The following is a 24,682-nucleotide window of genomic DNA, read 5'->3' on the forward strand; positions in this document are numbered from 1 at the left end:
AAGTGCCCACATTTGCAATATAACAAAACCAACCAAACAATACTGAAACATTTCAAAAGCTGCAGTATCAAATATACCAAAGCTACCAAATGAAAACTGTGATGAGTTGGGTGACCATCTGAAGTCTGATGTACAGGCTGTGGGGCACTCATAGCTGCCCAATACTGTAAAAAATAGGACTCAGCCATCTCCAGTTGAACACCAAAAAGCAGTTAATTTCAGTTCTCAAGCTAAAATGGAAATGGCTGGTGGGCCAGGCCTAGTGGGTGGCGGCAAATGGAGTCAAATTCAGCTGGCAACTGGTCATGAGTGGTGCTCCCCAGGGGTCAGTACCAGGGCCTGTCCTCTTCAGTATCTTTATTGATGGCCTGGACAAGGGCATTGAGTGCACCCTCAGTAGGTTTGCAGATGACACCAAGCTGGGAGGAAGTGTCGATCTGCCTGGAGGTAGAAAGACAGAAGCAAGAAGCTTGCTACACGCAGCCCCGAGGCACTCACACAATCATAGGGGTTGGAAGAGACCTCCAGAGATCATCGAGTCCAACCCCCAAGTCCCTACAGAGGGATCTGGAAAGGCTGGATAGCTGGGCTGAGGCCAATAGGATGAAGTTCTACAAGACCAAGTACCGGATTCTGAGCTTTGGCCACAAGAACCCCAGGCAGCACTACAGGCTTGGGGCAGAGTGGCTGGAAGACTGCGTAGAAGAAGTGGACCTGGGGGTATTGGTCAATGCTCAGCTGAACATGAGCCAGCAGTGTGCCCAGGTGGTCAAGAAGGCCAATGGCATCCTGCCTTGTATCAGATGTAGTGCTGCCCATGGGAACAGGGAAGTGATTGTACTCAGCAATGGTGAGGCTGCACCTTGAGTACTGCGTTCTGTTTTAGTCTCCTCACTACAGGAAAGACACTGAGGCCCTGGAGCATGTTCAGAGAAGGGCAATGAAGCTGGTGAGGGGTCAGGAGCATCTGAGGGAACTGGGATTGCTTAGTCTGGGGAAGTGGAGGCTCAGGGATGACCTTATCATTCTCTGAAGGGAGAACTACCTAAAGGGAGGCTGTGGTGAGGTAAAAATCACTGTCTTCTTTGTAGTTAGTGATAGGACAAGAGGTAATGACCTCAAGTTGCACCAGGGGAGATTCTGACTGGATGTTAGAAAAAACTTTCTTTCCAAAGGAGTGGTTAGGCACTAGAAGGGGCTGCCCAGGGACCTGTGGTCTTACTGACCCTGGAGGAGTTCAAGAAATGGTTAGGTGTTGTACTGAGGGACGTGGTTTAGTATGACATATTGCTGACAGGTGGACAGTTGGTCCGGGTGATCTTTGAGGTCTTTTTCAACCTTGGTAATTCTGTGATTCTATGATCATCCATGCAGACCAGCCCTGCTGCTCAAAGGAGCAGGATGAGACCTCTTCTCTCTCAGTGCATTTTGCACATGTGCTGGCAGCAGATACACAGTAAGACTCTTGCACACTTTACACAATGCTTCAGAGAGTCTCATTCCCTGCTCATTTCCTATCCCCACTGAGTTGCTCATTTTTGCTTCTTCCTTTCCACCATCCCAGCCCTTATTCTAGTCTATATATCCAGTAATCCCTTGTCTCACCTGTCGCAGCTCATCAGTCCAGGTGAAGTTTTTCCCCTTTCCTTGTCCTCATCTTCTCCCGCCTCAACCTCCATCCATCTTTCCTACTCAGACACCCCTATCACAACATAGGATGGGGAGTCATATTGACTTTTCCATACTCCTTCTCTGCTCTTCTCCCTCTAAGATAAAAGTATCATGCAAATGGGAAAGCTATTCTCTGGTATAGGTGTTAAGGTCACTGCCAAATTAGCAGAGCCTAAGATGAAATCTAGCAGAAGGCAATAAAATCCCTGACAGATTTCAACACAGTTTTCTTGGCATCAAAAGCTAAGATGGTTTTTATATCTCAACTTGAAATAGTAAGATATGAAGAAAACCCTACAGCAGAGGGAGAAATAGAAGAAAGGTTTGTCACTACCACCTGGTCAATAGCTTTGAGAGTGATGAATACTATGGAGATCCAACAACATCAGACCTCCAGGCACGCAAGCACCTGCTGCACAACTAACTCCAGGATGGCTCTCCTGTCTGCTTAATAACCCATGTATTAAAGAATGACATCATATTGTCAGCCAAATGGCACTGACCAGCAGGACAGTGTCATACTTCAGGGTGTTCCTCCATCTGGGGGCCAAGGTAGCTAATTAAAAACGAAAGAACATTTCCTTGTAGAGGAAGATTGGAATGGAAAGGGACCCAAGGGAGTATTATTGAGAGTGGGGAAGAAGGCAGCAGGAGAATCTGTTTATTTCAAACACTACCTTCAGGAAAGGAAAAAAAAAGCAAAAATCCTCAAGGGTCAGCACTTAATACAAATACACAAATGAAATATTTACTGTTGCTTATAAAAACATCAGACAGGGTCAAGCCCATGAGCCTACTGGTGCTAATAATGCATTGTCAAGCTATGGTCTGAGATTGCGTGCATATCTCAGCCATCTTGTTTCGTGGGCTTGAGAAGCTTGTAAATTTAGAAGGGTAGACATTACTGTCTTCTGCAGAGCATTAATTGCTGCCTCTCCCATCAGTATCACAACCGACATCCACAAAAGGAGATTCTTCCAGTCCCCCTGCCAGTAGTTTTACTGGTAGTAAGGAGATAACTGAGTGCTTCCCAGGCCTAAATAAAGAAGCCTAGTAATAATGAATGCCTTATTCTCCTAGAGACTGAAAAGTTTGGACCATTAAGGCTGATAAAGCCCACTTAGACTTCAGCATAAATGAAGCTATATAATTTAAACAATACCACTCTACATCCTGTAGAAATCCTTCATTTCCTCCAACACTCGCTCTTCCCAGAATGTGCCAGGCTATTACTTTTGAATTCACAATTCATTTTTTATGCAAATGTCTTCCAGAACACAACAAACACAGGATTATTGCAATTTTCAACAGAGAAGGCAAATATTATCATTTCAATTAACACAAAGGCTCATGGTTGCTCTTTTTCTGTCAGTGCAGCTCCCCATGTTAATGCTATAAATTCAGAGCCCACATCCTGTGATCTCACAGCATTAGTTGACTTAATTTGAGTTATGGTTGTCCCCAAAACCGAGTGGTGACAATTTCTAACTCAGCTGTACAGGAAGAGATGTTTCCATAGCAATTTCAGACACTTTCTGCCCTGGTAGAACACATTCCTTTTTCCTGGACACAAAATAGCTGCTTGCCCAGCACTGTGGAGGACAGGCCTGGGTAGTACAAACAGAAGTTTCAGCTCTTGTGTGGCCAATTTTAATACAGAGTAAAAATTCAGGTTTGTGATAGGTGAGGAGGAAAGAAAAATAATAGGCTTGAAGACAGCTATCTGTCTTGAATGATTGGCTCCATGAGTCAGCAAAATAAAAGCTTTTGGACAGAAGGAATTTTTCATCTCTTCTGATCTGGAGACATTTATGTGCAAGCTACAGGGAGCTCTGCCATACAGAGGCTCTGAGCATCATGCTGAATTTTCTGTTTTCAGCTACTAATGCAGGAGAAAGAAGACACAGAGGTTTGGCTTGTTCTCAGAAAAAAAGGTCTCATTCTTTAAAAACATGCCTCATTACTCATTTGCAGCACTTTAAAACCACGTCAATTTCTTTGCCTGACTTAGAGAGAAGACAGCCCTAGAAAAGCTACTTTTCCCTGCTTCACCTACCAAGACATAAGTGAGGAAGACTGTGGAGTGACCTAGAGGCAACAGCCTCATGCTGCTCAGGGCAGCTCTGAGACTAGAGGAGGTTAACTCACAATCCTGTGGTACCTGCTACCTACACAACTCTTGTTGAAATTGCTCTCATGGAAAGAATGCATAAAAGTCCCACAGCAAATACAAGTATGTTCAAAGGCAAAAGTGAGTGAGGAAGCATTGAATGCCTTGAATAGCCTTGAATGGGGATGGGGCAACTTCACTGGGCATCCTGAGAAGTTACACCATTACATTGGCAGCTTCCGCAAAGTGACAGTTATTCATGCTCAAAGTTGTTGGATGCAGCATTCTTTCTCTTTTCCCTTTCCCTCTCAGCTTGTATAGACACTTTTGTCTAATTAGATGAACATTATCCCCTGACAGGAGAAAGTTGGCAATACTACAATCATCATTCCCTCCATTCCTATTTAACCAGAGACAGTTGAGAAGGAGTGATTGCAGAGAAGTGAAGTCCTATTTTCCCAGCTCATGATGCCATCAGCAATCAATTTGGGCAAAGGTTCCATCTTGAAAATGTCAAATAGAATGAAAAAAGACAAAATCAAAGCGATAAAGTCATGTCCAACCATTCTTCCAGGTCCAGCTGTTTGCCTGAGGTTTTCTAGCATAGCTGACAGCCTAACTATAGGAATAGTTGCTTTCAGTACCAGTGGGTGCCATGGGGTCCTTGGCTTCAAATTAATTGCTCATCTCCCACTCGTGCAATACAAGAGAAAATGCTGGAACACCACTCCTGTCTGGTCAGCCTGAAAAAAAGAGTCTGCTGAGCATGGCTGGAGTCCTCTCTCCTCTGCACCTCAACCTAGTACACAGGTAAATCAACAGAATTCCTTCCCAGGCCCATTATTTTCTTCCCTTGCACCAGGGAAGGAAAACAACCAGTACTGAAATACAGATATGTCGAAGGACAGCAGAGGTTTTAGCCTGGAAGCGGTATTTTCTTCAGCAGCGTGAACAGACACTCCAGTTTCATTTTTCCAGTTCCCCTGAAATTCTCCAGATGGCATTTAGACCCCATGTTTCACCACAAAATATGTTTTTTCTCCCATTTCATGTTACAGATCTGAGAAATTAAACATATAGAGACCGTACAGAACAACAGGTTTGTTCCCTTATTGCCTGTACGCTCAGGGAAAGAGAAAATATGAATAGGAAATTATTCGTAGGAAAATAATGGTCATGTTGACTTGGAAATTTTATGCTGTCTCAGGAAGAGAAGTGAGGAGCTGAAGTAACTGTGCCCTGGATGAAACTAGTCCAGAGGTGTGTCAGACCTGTGTCAGCTGCCAAGAAAGGGACTAAGATTGCAGGGACTTTCTGAAGGTGCTTAAAGATTTAGGAGAGGCTGCTCAATTATAAAGGTTTTCTAAAGGGAGATCATCCTCCTTGGCCTAAATGTTATTTGAAACAAGTGCTATTGGCCTCATCTTTGAAAAGATGTTGTAGAGAAAAACAGTAAGATTGCAAGTTCTACATATAATTTGAAAGCAAAACGGCCTCCAGATCCTCCACTGGCTAACTCCATATATCAAACACTCACAATTGTACCACACCACTGTGGAGAAGAGAGCTTCAGGGTACTTTTCCTTCCCTGTCTTTACAAAGCATGCATCTGGCCACATACATCTACCAGCACTTCTCTGACTCATGAATCAGCACAAAAATCTGGGTCAGAAATACGTACCCACACACATACACTTGGCAAACTCTCCTTAGAAAAGAAACAAACAGCCTCACCCTGAAAGTGCTTCAGACCACATCAGATACGTTAAAGTGTAAGCATTGTGTATAGACTGCCACTTCTAAGTCTGCCAAATGTACTCCTGAAAGCTCCAGTCAGCTGCCAACACCGTGCTCAGGTATTTGCTGATCCCATCAAGGGATGCACACGCTGAAGGACTAATATTGCCAGACATTTAGTAATTACATTTAAGTTGTGGAAAAACATTCAAAGAGTCTGAGAGTAGCCCTTTGCCGAGCCATTACTGAAATAAAGATGAACTTAAGACAGTAATTCCTATTGTAATTAGTGAGATTCCCAGAGGATAATCACAGAAAAGTCATCGTTGCTCACAGCAACCCCATGCCTAGATGAAAGCATTAACCAAAGCCTCTGTACTACAACTTAACAGAAGATGTCCTTTTCTGAGGGGGCAGGAGGGAGGGGGGTGTTTGTTTTCAGCACACGGAGACAAACAATGTTAACTTAAAACTGACACCAGTGGAGATGTCACAGTAGCAGAAAACCTGAAAGGTACTGAACTACTCAGTCTTCTAATTTAAAGGGACAAGTTGCAAGACTGGCCTCTTAGAACCTCCTGAGAAGGACAGAGAGGCAGGAATTCAATATTCCTTTTCTTCACTGTGTCAAAATAAAAATACATATTCACCCACTTACATAAAAAAAAAAAAAATAGAGGACCCTAGCAGGTCCTTCCAGAACTACCTTAATGCTTTATCAGATTTGACCACGTGGGTGTACAAACACTGACGTAAACCAGGTTTGATCTTAGCAATTCAAGAAGTGAACAGTGTCATAACAGCTTCTCCTCCTCAAAGTTCAAAAGCAACCTCCCAGAGCAACAGCTCCATAAGGCAGGAGTGAAACTGGCACTGAAAGCCTTGGGAACACCAGGGTTCTAATATATTTCTCAGACAGTTTGGACTAGCTGTTTAGAATTACCTTTTGAGATTATGCATCAATATCAGCACTCTTTAACTTCTGTCATTTCCAAAGGGCTGTTAACTCTAGGAATTCTGGACATTCATCAGTAACCATGACTGCACAGTAACAAGAGGAAGATGCAGTGGCATCCTGCCTCTTCTATTTTGTTTGTGAAAGCCATTTTCCAACTCCAAGATGAGGAGAAAAGTTTTAAGGCCCTCCATACAACTCAAGGCAGTTCATTCTCTGTCAGATTTTGTTGCTTAAGCAAATGTTACAAGTTGATGATCACCAGCTACCGTTATCACTAAAGGCTAAAAGCTCCTTCCCAGTGCCTTAAACAGTGCAGCATCTCTTCCTGCATCTTCAGAGGAGAGTGATGCCACATTTAGCAGGAGCTGCAGGCAGCAGGACATATTCTACAGTAAAAGCCAGCAATGAATTCTGCTGGGAGCAGGAAATCTGGTAGCAGCATGAAATGCAGGAAAACATACTTACATACTGAACATTCTACTAAATTAAAAAAAAAAGGGCATTGATCTTGTTGTACATTTTCATATTTAACTAAATATTAATTTCTGCATACGAAGATCTCTTCCCCACTGCCAGTTCTTCATGCCTCAGCAGAATTTCTATTCAGCAGCAGAAATAGCCATGGAGGTCTTAAGTACAAATCGATCCAACTGTTATAAAGACTAACTGTATGTGAGAACAGGGCTCTAAGCGAGCTGTCTGTCAAGTTCTCCATCCTTGTTTACTAGCAGGTAGCTTCCTTAGTCTACACGTGAAGAAAATTGAGAAGAAAGCTAGCAACACTTACGCAAGGCATGCCACTCATCCTGGCGGATTGTCTTGGTGATGTTGTAGGTGAGGTTCTTGGGAATGGTCGCTGAGGAGTAGTGGTACTTGATGTATGAGCACCGCTCAATTGCGCCTGGAAAGGGCAAAATATAGAAGAGAAATTGATGTTACATGAATGCAATATGTTCTCCCAGCTGTAGACTAGATGGACCTGACAAGCAAAAGCGAAGGCTGAGAGAAAATCAGTCCCTGCCATCAATTCAGTGTGGCAGCCAGTACTACCTTTGGTCTACAACAAGCAGAAGCTATCTGTAGGGAGAGCTCACATGTAAAATTAAGATACATCAAAGTCTACACAGAAGCTGTCAGAGACTGTGCTTTCACCAGCAGGTAGAATGTGGCAAGTCCTCCCTTCTTTCCCTTTCCCAAACCATGAGCTAACAACATGCACACCAGCATTTACCACAGAGAAACCAGAAATTCCCATTGTAGCTTATCCTGCAATAATGTGTTTGTGGTCAGGCTTCAGGAGATATGCAAAGCAAATACCTTCCATCTTATCTTCAGTAATAAAAACACCACAGGAAAAGTATGTATTTATAGAAAACAATTTCTCAGACTACTTCCACCCCACAATCAAGAAGCAAGACAAGCAGAAGCACATGTCACAGGTTATGGCACGGCTCTCGGAGGTACCTAGACACTTTAATAGCAGGCTGGAGCAGAATTTGTTGGCACCTCTGAATAATAAGCTTTGAATGGCAACACAAATGGCTGGAACAGGCAACATTTTTGCTCTTGTAGATTTCGTCTATGTTCTATAGAAAAGGGAAAAAAAATAGCACCAGGTGCTTCTTCTGTTTGACTTCTGGTCACATACTTGTATTTTCCTTGCAGAGCCACTTTCCTTCCCCTACAATAATCACACCTCCAGGCCATCATCTTCTGGCAACTCTCTGCACAGTGTCCTTAGAGGAATGGGCCTGGCATAGCCCAATGCTATTTGTAAACTACAGCCTCGCCAATTTCCACATCTGACAGGACGTCTGTGACAGTGAAACCATTCTGGTACTGGTGAAAAAGCAGCGAAGTTCCCTGCATCCCTCCTGCTCGTACCCTTAACTAAGGATGGCTTCATCAGACCCTCTCACTGAACAATCAGATTTAAAAGTCATGAAAGACATTTTTCCATTAATATTATGGTATTTTGCAACAGGCCTCTAATAATTAAAAAGGCATCCTGAATGCAGTTGGCCGCACTGTTTGCTACCACTGGTCAGAGGAGCAACTGCTCTGGAAATGCTTTTATGTTTTAAAAATGCATTAAGACATGCACTCAGTAGAATTAAATGAAGCAATGATTTACATAAACGAGAGAGTGATATACCAAGAGGCACACAGACAATGCTTACTGTCAATCAAAATGGAAAAGGCAGAGGCATTAGCCTTATGTGTAGCTGCAAGGGGTTAACCATGTTTTTATGCCTCTGGAAGTATAGGTTTGGGTTGTAAAATATTATCTTGGGGCAAACTTTGACCATACCCCATGAATTCACACCATGAATAAAAAAAAAACAACAACAACCATGCAACAAAATTATTAGCTACAACTGAGTAGACTAAGCATCCTCCCAAGTTAACCCAGTACAGACACTGGAGGTCCTCACTGTTTGCTTCGCTGAAACATTCTTCACATTCTGCCTTTGACAGCAATTAGATTAGACAAAGCCAAATATTATAGGGGAAAAAGGCAAAATATTTACGTATGTATCCACCCGCCCTGACAGCGTGATGGGCTTCTGTGTGAATCTGCACCATCTGGGCACCAAATGTACTTCCCAGAATTAAAGTTTCAAACCAAAAATAGTATTTAGGGGAAAAAAAAAAAAGAAATCTAGTGTGGAAAGAGATTTGAAGAAAAATAAAGCCTGTAACTTCAACCTTGACTTCACAAGGGCTTTCCCCTTCCCTTTTGTTTAGCTGCTCTCATGGATCAGAAGCATTGGCAAGAAAGAGGAAAAGCACGTATTTCTCAGAAAATAATCTTTACATTATCAGATACCTGCCTAGAAAAAGATTTATATTGATAGCTGACAAGAACACAGGGCCAAGACTCAAATTTAAAGCATACAGAAGGAAGAGTCTGTAAAAGATCCTATTCCATTTGCTATAATTTCTTTAAATAGATGTCTAATTTCTAGTGAAGTTAATCAAACATCTCATTTTTACTGCAAATACTTCTAGTAGTAATGCAGAAAACTTTTCCCTGATTTATATTTCCACTGCCTAAAGCACAAGAAGATTATGGTCTGAATTCAAATCATCACTTGACCATACATATCATTTTAGACTTACACTTACGTTTCCCATGGATTTAATGAGACTTAAGTATACATTCAGAGACTATCTAGATCTAAGAGTATGATTGCAGCATCAATGATACAATGGTATCCAAAGTACACTCAACTGTGAGCAGCAAATTCCATGATCTCCCTTCCAGCCACACCATACTTGCACGCCCTCCCTACATTGAAATAAAATTCTGACTACTAAGCAATGAACACTGTGACTCCAACCAAGAGTTTGGAGGGATGAGGATGGAAAAGCATTGCATGATGAGGCAAAGCATGCAGATGATGAGGCAGCCTGCTTTTTCCCTAAGTTCTCTCCAGAATACCAGGGCTTGTCATTGAGTGCCCTGAGGGCTAAGCAGAGCACGGAATGATTCCTCACATCTGTCTTACTGAAGGAAGACTCTTAGGTCAGGCAGACAGGGATGCTGCTCCTAGACTTTCACCCTTCTCTGAAGCATTAAGCGTGGATTCACTGCTACAATGAGTAAGTCTAATAAAACTCTCATTACAGGACTCAAAATACTACAGCCTAATCCAAGGTTTTGGGCTCAATAAGTGCATGAGCAACGGTCTGCAGTACACCAGAGATCAGCCCACATGACTTAAGGGAGTAGTTTGGCTTTACCCTATTAAACCTCCTTGTGAACAGTAAGTTTAATACACTCAGGAGAGCACAGATCCGGTTATTTTAGAGCTGTCCTCTATCAGATTCCAGCACTCCAGTTACTTCAAACTCCAGAACCACGGTGACCGCTGAAGAGCGCATGAGGCCCTCTTTATCCATATGGCCACTGCTAGGACAGACAGGCTTTTGCTGGGTACCTCGAGCTTCTCATGGCCCAGGGAAGCTGTCACAAGGTTTCTGACTGCCCAACATTTAAATGTGAGCAATTTATCTTCAACTGAGCTCACCCTACTGAGTCAATGCAACTGCACCAGTACGTATCTAGCTAGAAGTGAGCATTAGCTTTAGAAACTTAAAAGAAAAGCCTTTCATTTGCCTGGATCTTTCAATAAAAGCTATGGAAAGGATAACTGTACAGCAGTGACAATTTCATACTTCAGAATATTTCCTCGTCTGCGTCATATTAAAGAGAAAGCTCAGATGGATGAACAGTAGTACTCATGCTAGTCTCTGGGGGTGGGGAGCAAAGAAAGACTTTATATTAGATGGGGCCCAGGACAGTCTCAGCTAGAGGCAGGCAACGCTGCCGATGTCAGGGAGTTGGAAATGGATGGGTTAAAAGGTCCATCCCAGCCCACACCATTCCATAATTCTATGACATTTTCCTTTCCTCAAAATGGTACCCAAACTTACAGAGCAGCCTTTAGCACAAACTTGGAACCACCAAATAACTGAGCTCACAGTTATTTGAAGAGCAAATTAGCAAGTGGGTTTTTGCTTCTACACAGCTATGACTGCAAGCGCTTTGGCTGGCCACAAGAAACATGAAGAAACCACGAATATACTCTGCTACTGATGTGTGCTCCAATTTCCTCTGATTAATGGGAAATGTTTGCTGGAAATCCTGAAGAAAAATGTCTGGTAGTTTCAACCAAAGTGCTGAGAAAGGAGTCAGCAGGAAGATACAGCCAGAAGCATGCAGAGCAAAACTGCTGCACTACCCTTATGAGGACAGTTGCTCAGGGAGGAATCTGCATTTGTAATTCCGCGGTTGGCATCCACCTGCTCCAGCAAAGTTCAGATGCCAAGTGAAATTGAGCTGTGGGTACTAGAGGTACCTTCACTCAGAGCAGCTACACAATGCCACGAAGTGTAGTGGCACTGCACGCGCTGCTCCTCTCTTCCCGATCAATGTATCAGCTTGATTCCCATCATATATCTGTCTACTGAGCTGAGTTCCACACTATCACTTCAGTATATGAATTTCCTCTTCTTCGTTACAAAGAAAATCCTCGAAGTGTGCTACAGCAGGAACATCAATGGAAAATACTGTGCAATTCCTTTCTATGCTGCACTCAGAACTATCCTAATGCTCTCGATGTGAGCTCAGCTGCTGGGGAAACTCTGCTCATTGCACTGCAAGAGCTGTCAATGCTGCCCTTGCACAAGACAAAAGTGCCAGTAATGCAGGAGTCACTGAACCCTTTTGCCACTCAAAGCCAAACAGGACTGAAATCTATTATAAAGCAAGGTCATGCTGCTGGTATCCATGCTGTATTTATCTGGTACCTCCACCGCCTTTAAGAGTATTTCAACACTGTTGAAAAGCAGGGATGAAAACTCAGAATGCCAACCAGGTACTGGTCACATCAATCCTAAAATCTTGTATCTCAGAAGTGCACAGAAGATTTTTCCCCACGAGATCAGCTTGACATCAGCAAAGGTAGCTGTCAAGTTTCAGGAACTTATTCCATCACTGCGCCCATATGGTTTAACCTTCTGCATAACACAGATCAGCTCCTCTGAGACACAGTCCTTGAGGTGTTCTATCATGAAACTGGTAATCTGCAGGTGCAGTTAGTCCTGTGTTCTTAACATCACTTCAGATTCAGTCCAAGGTGGCATATCGAAGTTACTTTCATAGGCTATCAGACTGCACTCCCCTCCTGTAAGTCACAATTACAAGGTTTCCCGTTGCCCTCCCTCCCAAGCTGACTGTGGAACCATCCTTAAGCTTCAGGTGCCGATCTGCCCAGTGCCCTGTCAGCCAAGTCACATCTGGTAACTGACGGGCTCACAGCTACGGAGCATTTCTGACACACTAAGTCTTTCTGCAACAATCGTTGGGTAAGAATAATCAGGAAGCACAGATGGACGCAGGGAGCCAGCAGCTTATTTGCCCTGTATGAGCAACAAACAGCATGACCATTCCAAGCTCCATAACAAGCCAGCACTGACATGGCAAGCACCTTGGTTTCTGAAATGTGTACCCACTCAAAACCTCGTGATACCCATTCTTCTCCTGTAGCATGCATGTTGATCCTAGAAGGGTTCAGCTGTAAAGCTAGCATTTGTTTATTATGTTTCCTGCCAGGGCTTTTGATATCATGAGCTTCACTGAAAAGGCTGACGTGGACGCTCTGAGCCTTTGCTTCCTCCAGGCACCTTTTCCTTCTGTTTTGTAGATACCTCTGTACCAACTGTTCAGAGCAAGTAATTTATTCCACAAAATTCACCTTTTGTGCTGGATCTAATTTTTACATATCTGTTTGAGAATTACTACACAAAGATTTCCTAGTAAAAAGAATCTTAGCCTCTGGCTTGTGAGCTGCATTCACTATATGTATTTGCTATTCATTACGAGAAATTGCCTTCTGTATGAGAAACTGCCTTAATTCCATGTTTTGGTTGCTATTCCTCATTGGCTGAGTATAACTACACCAAGCAAATGGAGGATGCAGTTTGGTCATTTAGCCTCTAGTTGTTTCACATTGTCTTCGGAAAATCTGCTGATCTCAAACAGAAACAGTTTGCATTTTTTTTTCTTAGCATAACATTTCAGGAAGGTTCCCAGGGGCTGCAGTCATTACCAGTGCTAGGATCTAGTTGCACAAAGCAACTGCATCTGGCATTTACATCTGTTAAGACTCGATCTCTAAAGTCTTGTCTCTGTTGAAAAAGTTGATTTTTAAGTCGTGCTAGCATTTTGTACCACCTCCAAACCAGTCCTGGCTATTCAGGTTGGTGCTGTTTAAGAAACAAGTGTCCTTGGCTGCATGTCCTGCCCTTAGACTCTTAAATCATTTTGTGTGAATCACCAGAACTCATTTGCAGGCACACTTAATATAGGCAAGGTTTTCGCAGTTTCAGCATGCATTAACTGGTCAAACTGAACCCTGGAGGAAGCCAGGAGGAGAAATAAGCTCTACCTTGACCAGCTGCAATGAGAAAATTGCAAATCAGATATGCTGAGCAGCTAATGAACTCATGATGAGCAACACTGTATTCTTAATGAAGGCAGAGACTTCATTAGAAGGTATTACAACACACTTAACAGGATTATTTCATTACCTCTGGAGTAACACTAACCTAGAAAGTACTGGTTACATGTTTGTGCCCATCTACATCCACATTAATGCCAAAAGTGTGGGAACATTATTCCTTCACATGAATTATAGAATACTGTATGTCAGAAGAGTCCTCTAGGTGACAACTGGGCCAATCCACTGCTCAAAGAAGGAACAACTTCAAAGTTAGAATCGAATTCAAAGATAGCTCAGGTTGCTCAGAACCTCATCCAGCCAAGTTTTAAAATCTCCAAGAAATATCTCTGAGCAAACCCTTCCAACTGACCAGCCTCATTATAATTTTTTTTTCCTAATACATAATCAAAGTTTCCCTTGACTCCACATGAATATCTTGAACACTAGAATACCTAAGGGTGAAGTTCTAAAAATGTAGGAAGAATATGCAAATAACAGCACCTTAATCAACACGTCTAATGAATATTCATCGACTCATATACATAAATAGAAGCCAATGCTCTAATTAAGGGAGCTCAAGATAGATTTTCAGCTGCAGTATGGGCCAAAGTTTTAGAACAGGAGATCATACTTCCCTGGGTTAGCTCCAGCATCAGCCTGAACCAGGGCTCAGCTCACTCTGCCAGCAAGACTTGCTGCTTCTGCAACTTCTGGCGCAGACTGTTGGTTGCTGCGAGCATGAAGGAAATTGGGCCGATGCTTCCCTTCGGTTGAAAGGTTTTTAAGGCTAAGTTGCTGGCCCCTAGCTGGTGCCTCTCTACATGTGGGTGGAGGAGCACTATCAGCTTCCATTCAGTGGTTACAGGTTCATTTATAATTCAGGAGAGAGATGCAGCACAGTCCCCTTCACCACTCACTGACCCAAGTGCCACATACTGGGGGAAACAAAAAGTCTATAGTAAAACTCTGTGGATGTGCATCAGCAGTGCACTTTTGAAAATGACTTCCTAGACCATCAGTAGTCACCATGCTCCTCTTCAGAACACAGTGCACTGCAGGATCATGCCAACTGGCTTCTTCACAAACAAAGCTCAACTGGAAGATGAGCTAATAGGAGTTCAATGAATGGGACAAGGATTCAATCATGGCATGACAGCACCACAGTAAGAGGCAAAGGTCGTCTGCAGGCAAGTTGTGTGCAGTTGCAACTCCTTATCTCCCAGACCAATGGAAGAAGTGCTGTGGCCATCAGCAATTCGCTCACACCAGTCACACTCACAGAGGTGGGCAAAAAGAGTCAGGGAGTGAGACTGGCAAAGCCAAGGTAAAAAAAGCGAACAAACAGCTTTCTGATCAACTGAAAAGTTTTGTTCAGCCACAGAACTGATCTTATCTCACTTTCTTTCCAAGTGAATCCATTTGCCCTATCAGACTATTTCACAAGTGGTTTGGCTTCCATAGAAACTCTTTGCTTAGGAGCTTATTTTCTACTTGAAAGTAAATACTTGACCAACAGAACTCACTATAACAAGCATAGTATGAATCTGTATCTTCCTTGTTGTGTAAAATGCAGATAGCACACAAGGCTGTCACTGACAAAGGGACATTTCATACAGAAATCTCTACACTGTTACCTAAGTCTGCTTTTTACATGTGAATGACTTCACTGATCAACAGACAACACAATGAATGCAGAACTCCAGTTCTGCACACACTCAGAATAAAATGGTATCTTCCCTTTTACCTGAAAGAAAAGCTCACTTGTGTTCACTGAGTAGTCAGCCCCTGAAAGGATGAGCATTCATAAGATAAATAGTATTCTGCCCACAAATGGCACATACCCAGAAAATGCATTACAAGAATGCATGGCTTAAAGATTTTCCTTAGTGTGATCAAAGGTTTCTTCAGAGTGGCAGACAGAACCTTCCTGAACTGTTTTCCTCCTATTTTTGTTTTTACAGTTCATCTCACTTGATTTCCAGATAAAGGTCATCTCAGATCCGCTGGCTCAGTAACACTTGTTAGACAGTGCTCAAGTGGCAAAGTAGTCATATAAAAAAACCAACAACAGCAACAAAAGTGAAACTACAGCAGAGAGCTTGATTGAAAGGGTCCTATACACTGTGCCATAACACTACCCACACAGAAATAGGGCAGTAAAGGACAGTATGCCATTTCTATTCTTCCCAGACAATCTGTGCCAAAAATATTCTGGCTTACTATCAGTAGTGACCCATTCAATCTCTAAATATATAGGGGGGAAAAAAAGACAGATCAAAGTGCATGTGGAACTGCATGAAGTTATAGATGCAAAAGCTTTCACATGTGGGCTCTACAGGGACCTCATTCCACACAAGAACCCCTATGTATTTCAGAATGGAATACCTATATTGCTTTTTAACTTAAAATTCCATGTGGAAATACCTAAATTTCTTTTTCAACCACTGCATGAGTAAAGATAAGACGTGCAAACACATATACGTGCACTGAGCAGACAGTAAAATTTTCAGAGCAGAAAAAGAGTAAGTGCCTGAATAGCTTTTTCCAGGCCCGTTCTCCATGTGGTCCATGGATATCCCAGCAAATGGCAGCTTCCTGAAAGCACCCAGCTGGCAGAACATACATAGTCCACCCTTGATAAGAAAAGAATCCAACTACGAGACCAAAAGCTGAATTTGCACTGGAAAATGATGAGCTCACATTTTCACCACAGGGATCATGGAAAGGGGGCTGGCAAGGAAGCTGGAGCAAGAGGATGGTTACGAAACACTTCTTTTATTTCAGCTATTAATAACAGCCTCCAAGCCACAGGGCATTTGAGAGCAAGAAGGCATCTCTTTCCTTCTATTAATCTTTTTGTCCACCTATTTGCATTGGGCTGGCCACAGGGGAGAGGGAAGCAGAGCACAAATGAGAAGTTAAGGAGGTTAAAAGGGCTGAAAAATATTTGCTCCTACTCATTTGGAGGCAGAAATTAAACGATCAATAAAAACTCACTGAGACAGCAATTACCAGTAAAAACGTGCTGGTGACCCAATAGCTCATGGAATAAAGCATTATCTCAGCGCTGCTGTCAAGGCAAAGAAAAAGCACAGGCTTCTTTTGGAGTATCAAATGGAAAGCCACCATCACTAGTTTATGAAACTCTCACCCCATCAGTCACTTTATCAACAGCACTAATAACTATCACTTTCAACAGCAGCAATGATAACAGATCTAGCACCTATACACAATCCCTTTGCCTGCTTTCTCTTTATTTAGACTGCTTATGCTTCAGGATCCCAGGACTGATATTTTATCTGAATGCACATCTTTTGATTCAGGTAGTGAGATACTCCTATGAAGCTCAGTATTCAGTGAACCAGCCGTAAAACCTATTCAATTTTATCTGGGAAATAGGGTCCTAGATTGCCAAGATGAAAAGTATAGGTCCACTGATATCCTAACTCTGCTGAGGATTATTGATCACAGGCACCCCTAGACCTCACTGCACATCTCTCTATCTTGGAAAGCTATTTTATATTCTACTCAGCAATGTAAACATGCCTTCCCATACACATATACTCCCATACTCCTCAAAAGAGAAGAGCAAAAGCCTTTCTCAGTGTTGCCATACTGTTAGTTTAAAGCGAGGTCCACAAATTGTCAAGCTGGAGAAAGCACTTAGCCTTCTTGTAGCATTTCAACTTCATGCTTAAACAGCAGACATCACAATATGGCAGAGAATCATTCAGATGCTCTGTATCCCACATTAGGGAACTGTCATGTGCATTAGGTCTTGGCTTATCCCCCAAAGGACCCACAAACAGGTACAGCCTCAGCCAGCACCTACAACTTAAGATCGCTTAACTGGCAAAAAAAAAAAGCCAACAACAACTCTCTCAGAGATTTTGCCCATCAACTGAACTTGGAAGGGGAATTTCACAACCAGGCAAGACTTGGGACATACTCCTTCTTTGGTTGAAAGTGACCTTTCTCAATAAGCACATCCTTAAGTTACCATGTAGTTGGTAAATATACATGCAGTGCGAACCTAATAGACCACATCATTCCCAAGAAGTGAATAGTTTCCCCTGTACATTCATAAGGTGTCTTGCCCCAAAATCTCAAAAACTCAATCTCCAGTCTGATGGACAAAAGTTCCTAAACTACTCATGAAATAAACCCTGGAACTGCTTGCTGGCAAATAGAAATCACTGTCCTATAAAGCCAGTTTGTATAAGTATTTTCATGTTTGACCGTGCTCTTTCCCTGTAAAGCCATTCCCCAGATGACCTGTTTACAAGTTTCATTAAACGGAGAGTTGACATAACCAAATTTCATTTCAAATCCTTCATCTTTCCATTGTAAAAGAGTATGCATTTAGGGGTACAAAACATTTCACAGCTAACTACCCTTTCCTTGCAAGGCCATTTGCCATACTAATATTACTGGATTGAATCAAAATAAAATCCTTAGAGAATGTTGTGTAGATATTTATAACGTAGTCAAACTGAAAGACACAACTAGAGGGGAAGGAATAGAAGATAGGAATGGTGGTAAGAAGATCAGGCAACCGTGCTGTGAAATTTGAGATGAGCCAAAGCACAATTTGGTAATTCTAAAGCCTATGAACCACGGATACTATTAATCTCTGCAGCTGTCTGAAATCATAAGTGGTTTTTCCCTTGCAGAAGGAAATGATTCTTGCAAAAGGATTTGAAATAGGAAGGGTTGGTGGATGTGATCAAAAATATTTTTCCCATTGACTGGACTGTGCCATTATTTATCTAGCGCTTTTTGCAGGATCATCATATGCCCTTGTGTCCAGAAGGCTCAGACACTGAGTGCCTCTTCACAAATGCTACAGCAATTCATTTTCAGTGCTAGCAGCAAGTTTTGGATGCACGCAAATATCCCTAAGTCAACAACCTAGGGCTAGATGCTCAAAATCACTACAGATCATCTGCACCAAACAAGCAACACTGGTATCAGAGTAGCTAACAGTATCAAAAGGATATATGTCCTTCTATAGGGGAAAGGAGAGGAGGAAATGGAGAAGATAACCACTTGATTTATACCCTAGGGTTCCCTATTATTCCCAATACAATACTGGGATGAGCAGGGCATGCTAAGAGCTGACAGCTACCGAAAAATTAGCAGTGAGAAGATGTACTCCCAGCACGGTTTTCACCTGGGAATTAAGTCGTCCTAACCAAACCTTAGAGGCATCTAGTTTCCAAGCATGTTAGCTAAGATTTGTGATACTTTTTTTTTTTTTCTTTGATGACAATGTGTAATATGTGCCATTCAAAGCAGAGATTAAAAAAAGCAGAAGTCAGACCAGGTTACATAACAGGACAGCAAAACAGCACAGAGAAAACCCAAGCAGCCCTAATAGCATTCATGGTGTTAGATGCCCTAAAAGGCATCTTTTTTAAAGCCACACAACGCTAGCTTAGACTAGAGCTGGTGTATATTTAAACGCAAAATGTCTACTATGGGATGAGACTTTCTCATCAAGTAGACACATTCTAATGCCTACTGTAGGTTCAGTGCAGACTGGGGAGCAGACCAGGCTGGGCCTTTGCTGCTGTTGTTGGATTTGGAGTGGGTTTGATGTGGATTGGATATTTGCTTGGTGGGGAAGTAAGGGAGACGAAGCTGTTGTTTTACTTTGTGACATGATGTTCCCTCATCTATAACATCCTCTTGTCATTTGGTACAAGTAAGCTACCACTTCGGGTATCATCCTATCTGAAATGTCAAATCACATTAGAGTGTCACAGTATGAAAACCTCCCTCTCTCCACAATGCAAGATGTTCTGACCAGGGCAAGCTAGTCTAAACATTCCTGCTGCCTGTCAAGAACAATTCATAGCTCAAAGGGAATGCTTCAAAATGCATATTAGCTAATGTAATCTATTGACAGCAACAACAAGCAGCATTTGAAAGGTAAGTATCTCACCCCTGGGATACTTACTTGTCACTGTCCATCACTACCCATCCTGTTCTACCACCCTTGTGTCCAAAGGGCCAGACTCCCACTGGGGTTTCATAACACCAGGTTCAGCCCTTTACAAGAACCCACTTTCAAGGGCCTTATTCTGAGAGATAAGGGATAAGTCATGCTCTGAAAATCCATCACCATATGGTGGTGAAGAGAAGAGAGCACTTCCTAGCACCATTTTCAAGGTGCAAAATAGACCATTAATTCCACACCAGATTTTACTCAGCTTTGATCATTGCTTTACATCTTCAGGGAAGGGACTAAGGAAACAGGTATTTACTCTGACAGTGTCAGCTCAGGATTATATATATTTAACCTTTACTCTTAGTCTGAGCTGTGATAAATGCCTGTGTCCCCATAGCTTTTGATAACATCAACGGGGACAGAGGTGCTCTTGAGGCAGAATGATGGACAAACATAGAAAACAGAATCTGTGCCCTGGAGGACTTTTGCTTGTTCCTGTTTTGTTCCTTCCATCCCCATCTCATTGCTAATTTTGTTTAATGTGTCAAGTTAAGTCTTTAACTGTAATGTTTGACTTTAGAAATTGTTAACTCTATGATTCAGCATGCAATTCTGGAATCCTATTTTTGTCTGCACAATTAATTCCAAATCCAAGTGTTATTATAGATGTGTGCATTCTATTAATTTTATACTTACTATTCTAATTATCACTTTAACTGTATTTTGCTCGACATATTTCTTCATATATCTCAAATCAGTTAATAAAGACAGTATTTCATTCTCACATTGAGTTACATGCTATACCCCTCCTTCCTCCTCAGAAAAAAAAATAAAAATAAAAATCAGGCCTTCTCTACGCTACCCTTGCACCCCAACCTGTGGGCAGCACAGTTAATCCCCATCACAATAGGTCTAAATGCAGACCTTAATCCATCTTTCAATTTAACAGCATGTTATTTAACGAACAGCAGAGCTCTGTTTTTCTCCCTCCACATATTGCAGTTGAAACCAAAGACAATGTAAAAATGGATAGGAAGTAATGTCAGCTTGTCCACGTCCTGAGTTAGGGACCAGCAAGCTACTGCGATGTGCAATTCTTGAGCTGAATCACAGCGTGGTTTAAGAGAAGGACTGGGCAGATGCTAACCTGCCCGCCCTCATTTTTTTCATCTCATTTTGTCAGGAGCTGTGTTCAGCCTCTTAGAGGCTCCAAAGGCAAGAAGCCTCAGCTCACTGACAGCAGGATCAGGTGAAGAAGATTCAGGATGATTCCTAACATGCCTCCACTCGGTCATCAGCCATTCTGATGAAGGGTACGAAGAGAACATGTCAGCTTAATGGAAAACACATTCTTTGGAAAACATCCAAACATTTAAGAAAATATGCCATTAACTTCATGCTTATCCCCTAGGGTTCTACAATATCAGGTTTAATTACAACAATTGTGACAAAAATCATAGTAAAGAGATATAGCTGCAAGCTGATCTTGCCCATAGATTCCAGCCACCAGGGTAAGAGTCAAGTGCAGCACTGGGAAAAGACTGCAGTATGAGCTCAGGGAGCAAACTTTATTTGAATCACTTTCAGCAAAAATATTTCAAAGCACAGCCTAACTCAGCAGGGACAAGTCACAAAGGTAGCAGGTGCACGGCTGAGAGTTGGGAAAGTACTCCCAGGATGAAGAGACTTTAGGAAGCAGAAGCAAAAAGCTAACATCATATTGCACTAGGAATACAGTGATGAGAGAAAAGCCAGGCTCACCGGCAGAGCAGTCATCACCCTGAGTTATAAAACAATCTATTCACTTTCCATTGCTGGAGGCAGCTAAGGAAATAAACAGCACTGTGATCTTCCCCAGCAACTGAGTAGCACGGTTGTCATACCTAGAGAGGGGAGGACCCAAGCTTACGTGGTTAACAGGACTGGGGAGAGTGCTTGGGCTTGTAGCTACACATCTGTGCAATAGGCAGGAAAGAGAGGCTAGAAGCACATGGCTCTGAAAGAGAAGGGGAAATGAATAAACGACAAAATACCCTGAATTCTGACATACATACTATCCTCTTATGTCTCCATTGTTTGTAAATGAGGTAGGTTTATGCCTTAAGGATTGAACAGTTCATTTGGAGATAACCCCAGTCAGGAGCTGCTGGATTCTCAGAAAAGGGAAATAGTTTTTGTAAAATACCTCAATCCTGGAGTACCAAAAAAGGGCCAAACCTGGACCTGCATGAACGCAACGTCACCCACACAAAAGAGAAGTCTTTGCCAGAAGCATGCACAAGGGTGAGACCAGATGTCAGCACTTCATGTTGTACCACATTAAAGAAACGATACCTCAGCTAAAGAGAATCCCAGAGGTTTAATAATTATTTTTTTTCAAAATGAATGAGCGAGCAAACCAGCAGGTAAGAATCCCTCAGCAGGAAGAAAAATTTCTGGGTAATATTCTCACCTTTCAGCAAAGTTCTTTCCCACTGGCAAATAACCAAGAAACCCCAAGGGGTGAGAAAGCAGTGTTCATTCATTCCTCTGCAGCCTTTCAGTTAAGGAAGGAGTTGGCTATGAACTTACATGACAATAAATTTACTTCAAAGAAAAAATCTGCATGGTGGCACTCCATGTTAGGTAGACTATAATATTCGAGAACACGTAGGTAGGTGGCTGTCAAAAGAAGGGAGAAGGAGAAAATATCTGCTCTCTATTTAGATTCACTGCAGATATGATGACATTTACTGCCTGTCAGCAGTGATGTGGCAATGCCCAGGAGCCTCAGCCTTGGACCAGATTCCCATGAGGCAAGGCACCATGGAGCTACGAGTGAAAAGTATCCTCGACCCAATTCCTTCACCACTTCAGGAGTATTTCAAAAGCCTTTGAATGCCCCAATACCATACCTAACAAGCTGAACTTGTACTGGGGTGGGGGCTATATTTAAAATCAATGAAAGTACAGAGCCATATATACTACTATTACTAATATTCGAGGTCTGAGAAAAGAGATAAACCAGGTGGAAGAGCCTCATTACACTAATCATATGTATCAGCTACCCACAGGAGGTTTTTTTTCCTTAAGGACAAACCTATAATTTTATTATTTGTATCATACCAGTTCAGGAAACAGTTTGAGAGAGCTTTAGTGGTTTAGAAGATCCAGCATCTAGAATCGCAGAGGAATTAAGAACAGATAGGCTCTGGTGGTCCCATGGGAACACACAATATGGTCACGTAAGCTGCAGATTGCCTCTGTAGCCTTCTTTGAGCTACATTATCTTCCTCCAATTTAGCCTTAAATCTGACATCGATGCCTTCTGTCTGATTAGAATAAATTATATCAGAAACTTGGATCATTCTCTAGTCCCACAGAACACATTCCGTGTCACAAAAAAGCACAGAATCAGTAAGGGTATTTAGGGTTTAGTGCAAATGACTGCACATGAGCCACAGCAGTGACATAGCACCATGAAGTGTTTCAGCAGTAGACAGCTCTGCAAACTCTCATCACTGACACCACAGAAACATAGATTCAGGTATGCTGCTCTTGGCATTGAGATGAGCATAACTTCCTCTTAACCATTCCTCCAAAGCCCATTACGTGAATTTGAGTAACACTATGTGGTCTTTGTATATCTGAACTGAAGGATGCCAATCTAACTTACAATAGTAAAGAGAAGATTCCTTATACCACAGACTTGGCAAAGGCAGGCTGGAAGGTGTGTTAGATATAGGCTGTTCCTTACCTCTATCTCGAGAATGCTGATGCCTGCTGCATCCTCAGCCTGCTGTTAGAAAGGACAGGGATATTCCCTGGAGTGCACTGTCAATAGCTGGCACTCACACCATATTCCTGCTAGTATCTAGAGATTCCTGTGAGACACAAGACACCCGTGCTGCATCAGAGATGCAGTCAAGTAGTCTGAGGCAGGGAAATAGGATGTCCACATACGGGATGTTCTGCTACGCCATACCATGTAAAAGATAGCAAAATGGAAGGGTATCCTGCACTGTCCTGATAGAGGCTCCATATTGCAACTCATCAGACTGGCCAGCTCTCTTGTGTCATTAATTACCGGATCAGAGGAAGTACAGCTTACTGCAAACTTTCAAGATTAAGAACAAATATCCCTTTTGTGGGTTTAACCTCCAATTCCTTCACCCTGCAGGTCGCCTCTGAGCCACTCACTACAGTCACAAACCAGCACATGCCTCAGGTTGTTAACAGCCAGGAGTATCTAGGAGAAAGCATAGCTTCTCCCTGTTCCAGGAAAAGAAGTTCAGTGTGGACTGTACATGAACTCACACCAGGTGATTATGAAATGAATTAGTCATAAAAATGTATTTCGTGTACAGAAGCCTTTCAAAAGAGAAATAAGCCAAGCTCAAATTTACCATTAAAATTAATTTCCTCAAAACTTTGCCAATACTGATGAACTACTATTCTTTACAGAAGCTGAGTGGGCTGTTTGATACCAATCAACACAAACTCTTGTGCTTGTTGCTTCATCTGGAGATCAGAGGGTATTGTTTTAAGGAGAGCAGGAAAAATAGCACTGCTCAGGCTGTCCCCCCTCCACATCTCTCCACCTCCAACACACCATTTCAGATATGACTAACACAATTCACCAGACAGAGGTCTCTGCACTGTATAACCATGAACCATAATGGCAAAACAAAAACCCCATCCAGTGAGAGTAAAAGCTCTGCCGAGGACATCTCACAGACCAAGGACATTTGGAGTGTTAGATTACAGAGCTATCACACAACCATCGTGGCGGAGTGGTGTTAAGGTGAGCGGACACAGCTTGCCCTGCTCCCTTTCCCTGCAGCTCCCAGCAAAAAGTCAAATCTCATTTCAGTGTGGCTGCCTGTTTCCTTCGTACACTTATAAACAGTGCTATTGCGCTTTGAGTTCTTACCACCTTTGTTTTTCAGCTCTCCTCTACTCAAGTGTCAATTTGAGATAGCACGATGCTTATCTTATCAGCTTATAAGCCATCCAGTTTCTTGATCCGTGCCAGTGAGCTGCCGCCAGAAGCAGTTAAGGAGTGAACTACTCACAGCTAGGACAACAGCAAGGGAGTATCGCAGCGGGGCAGAGATTACCCATGAGAGAACTCTGACCCAGACAGAAGTTTAAGAACTAGGCCAAATTTATGAGCAGTGCAGATGCAGCACAACTTTTTAGTGGGCTTTAAGGAGAAAGGGCAAAAATCCTACATTTTTTTAGAGGTAACAACACATGTGCGG

At 42.4% G+C, this 24,682-nt stretch overlaps 1 protein-coding gene across 1 annotated transcript in view; it reads right to left on the reverse strand.

The window, feature by feature from the left end:
- TMEM178B (transmembrane protein 178B) overlaps positions 1-24,682 on the reverse strand; it is a 198,425-nt gene that overhangs the window by 136,484 nt on the left and 37,259 nt on the right. Inside the window, exon 2 of the mRNA XM_065742710.1 lies at positions 7,264-7,377. Coding sequence (XP_065598782.1) covers positions 7,264-7,377 — 114 coding nt within the window. The remainder of the gene's footprint in view (positions 1-7,263; positions 7,378-24,682) is intronic.

This window comes from Cyrtonyx montezumae, unplaced genomic scaffold (genome assembly GCF_038088225.1).
Source record: "Cyrtonyx montezumae isolate F1298 unplaced genomic scaffold, pur_monq_1.0 scaffold_3, whole genome shotgun sequence".
NCBI lineage: Eukaryota > Metazoa > Chordata > Aves > Galliformes > Odontophoridae > Cyrtonyx > Cyrtonyx montezumae.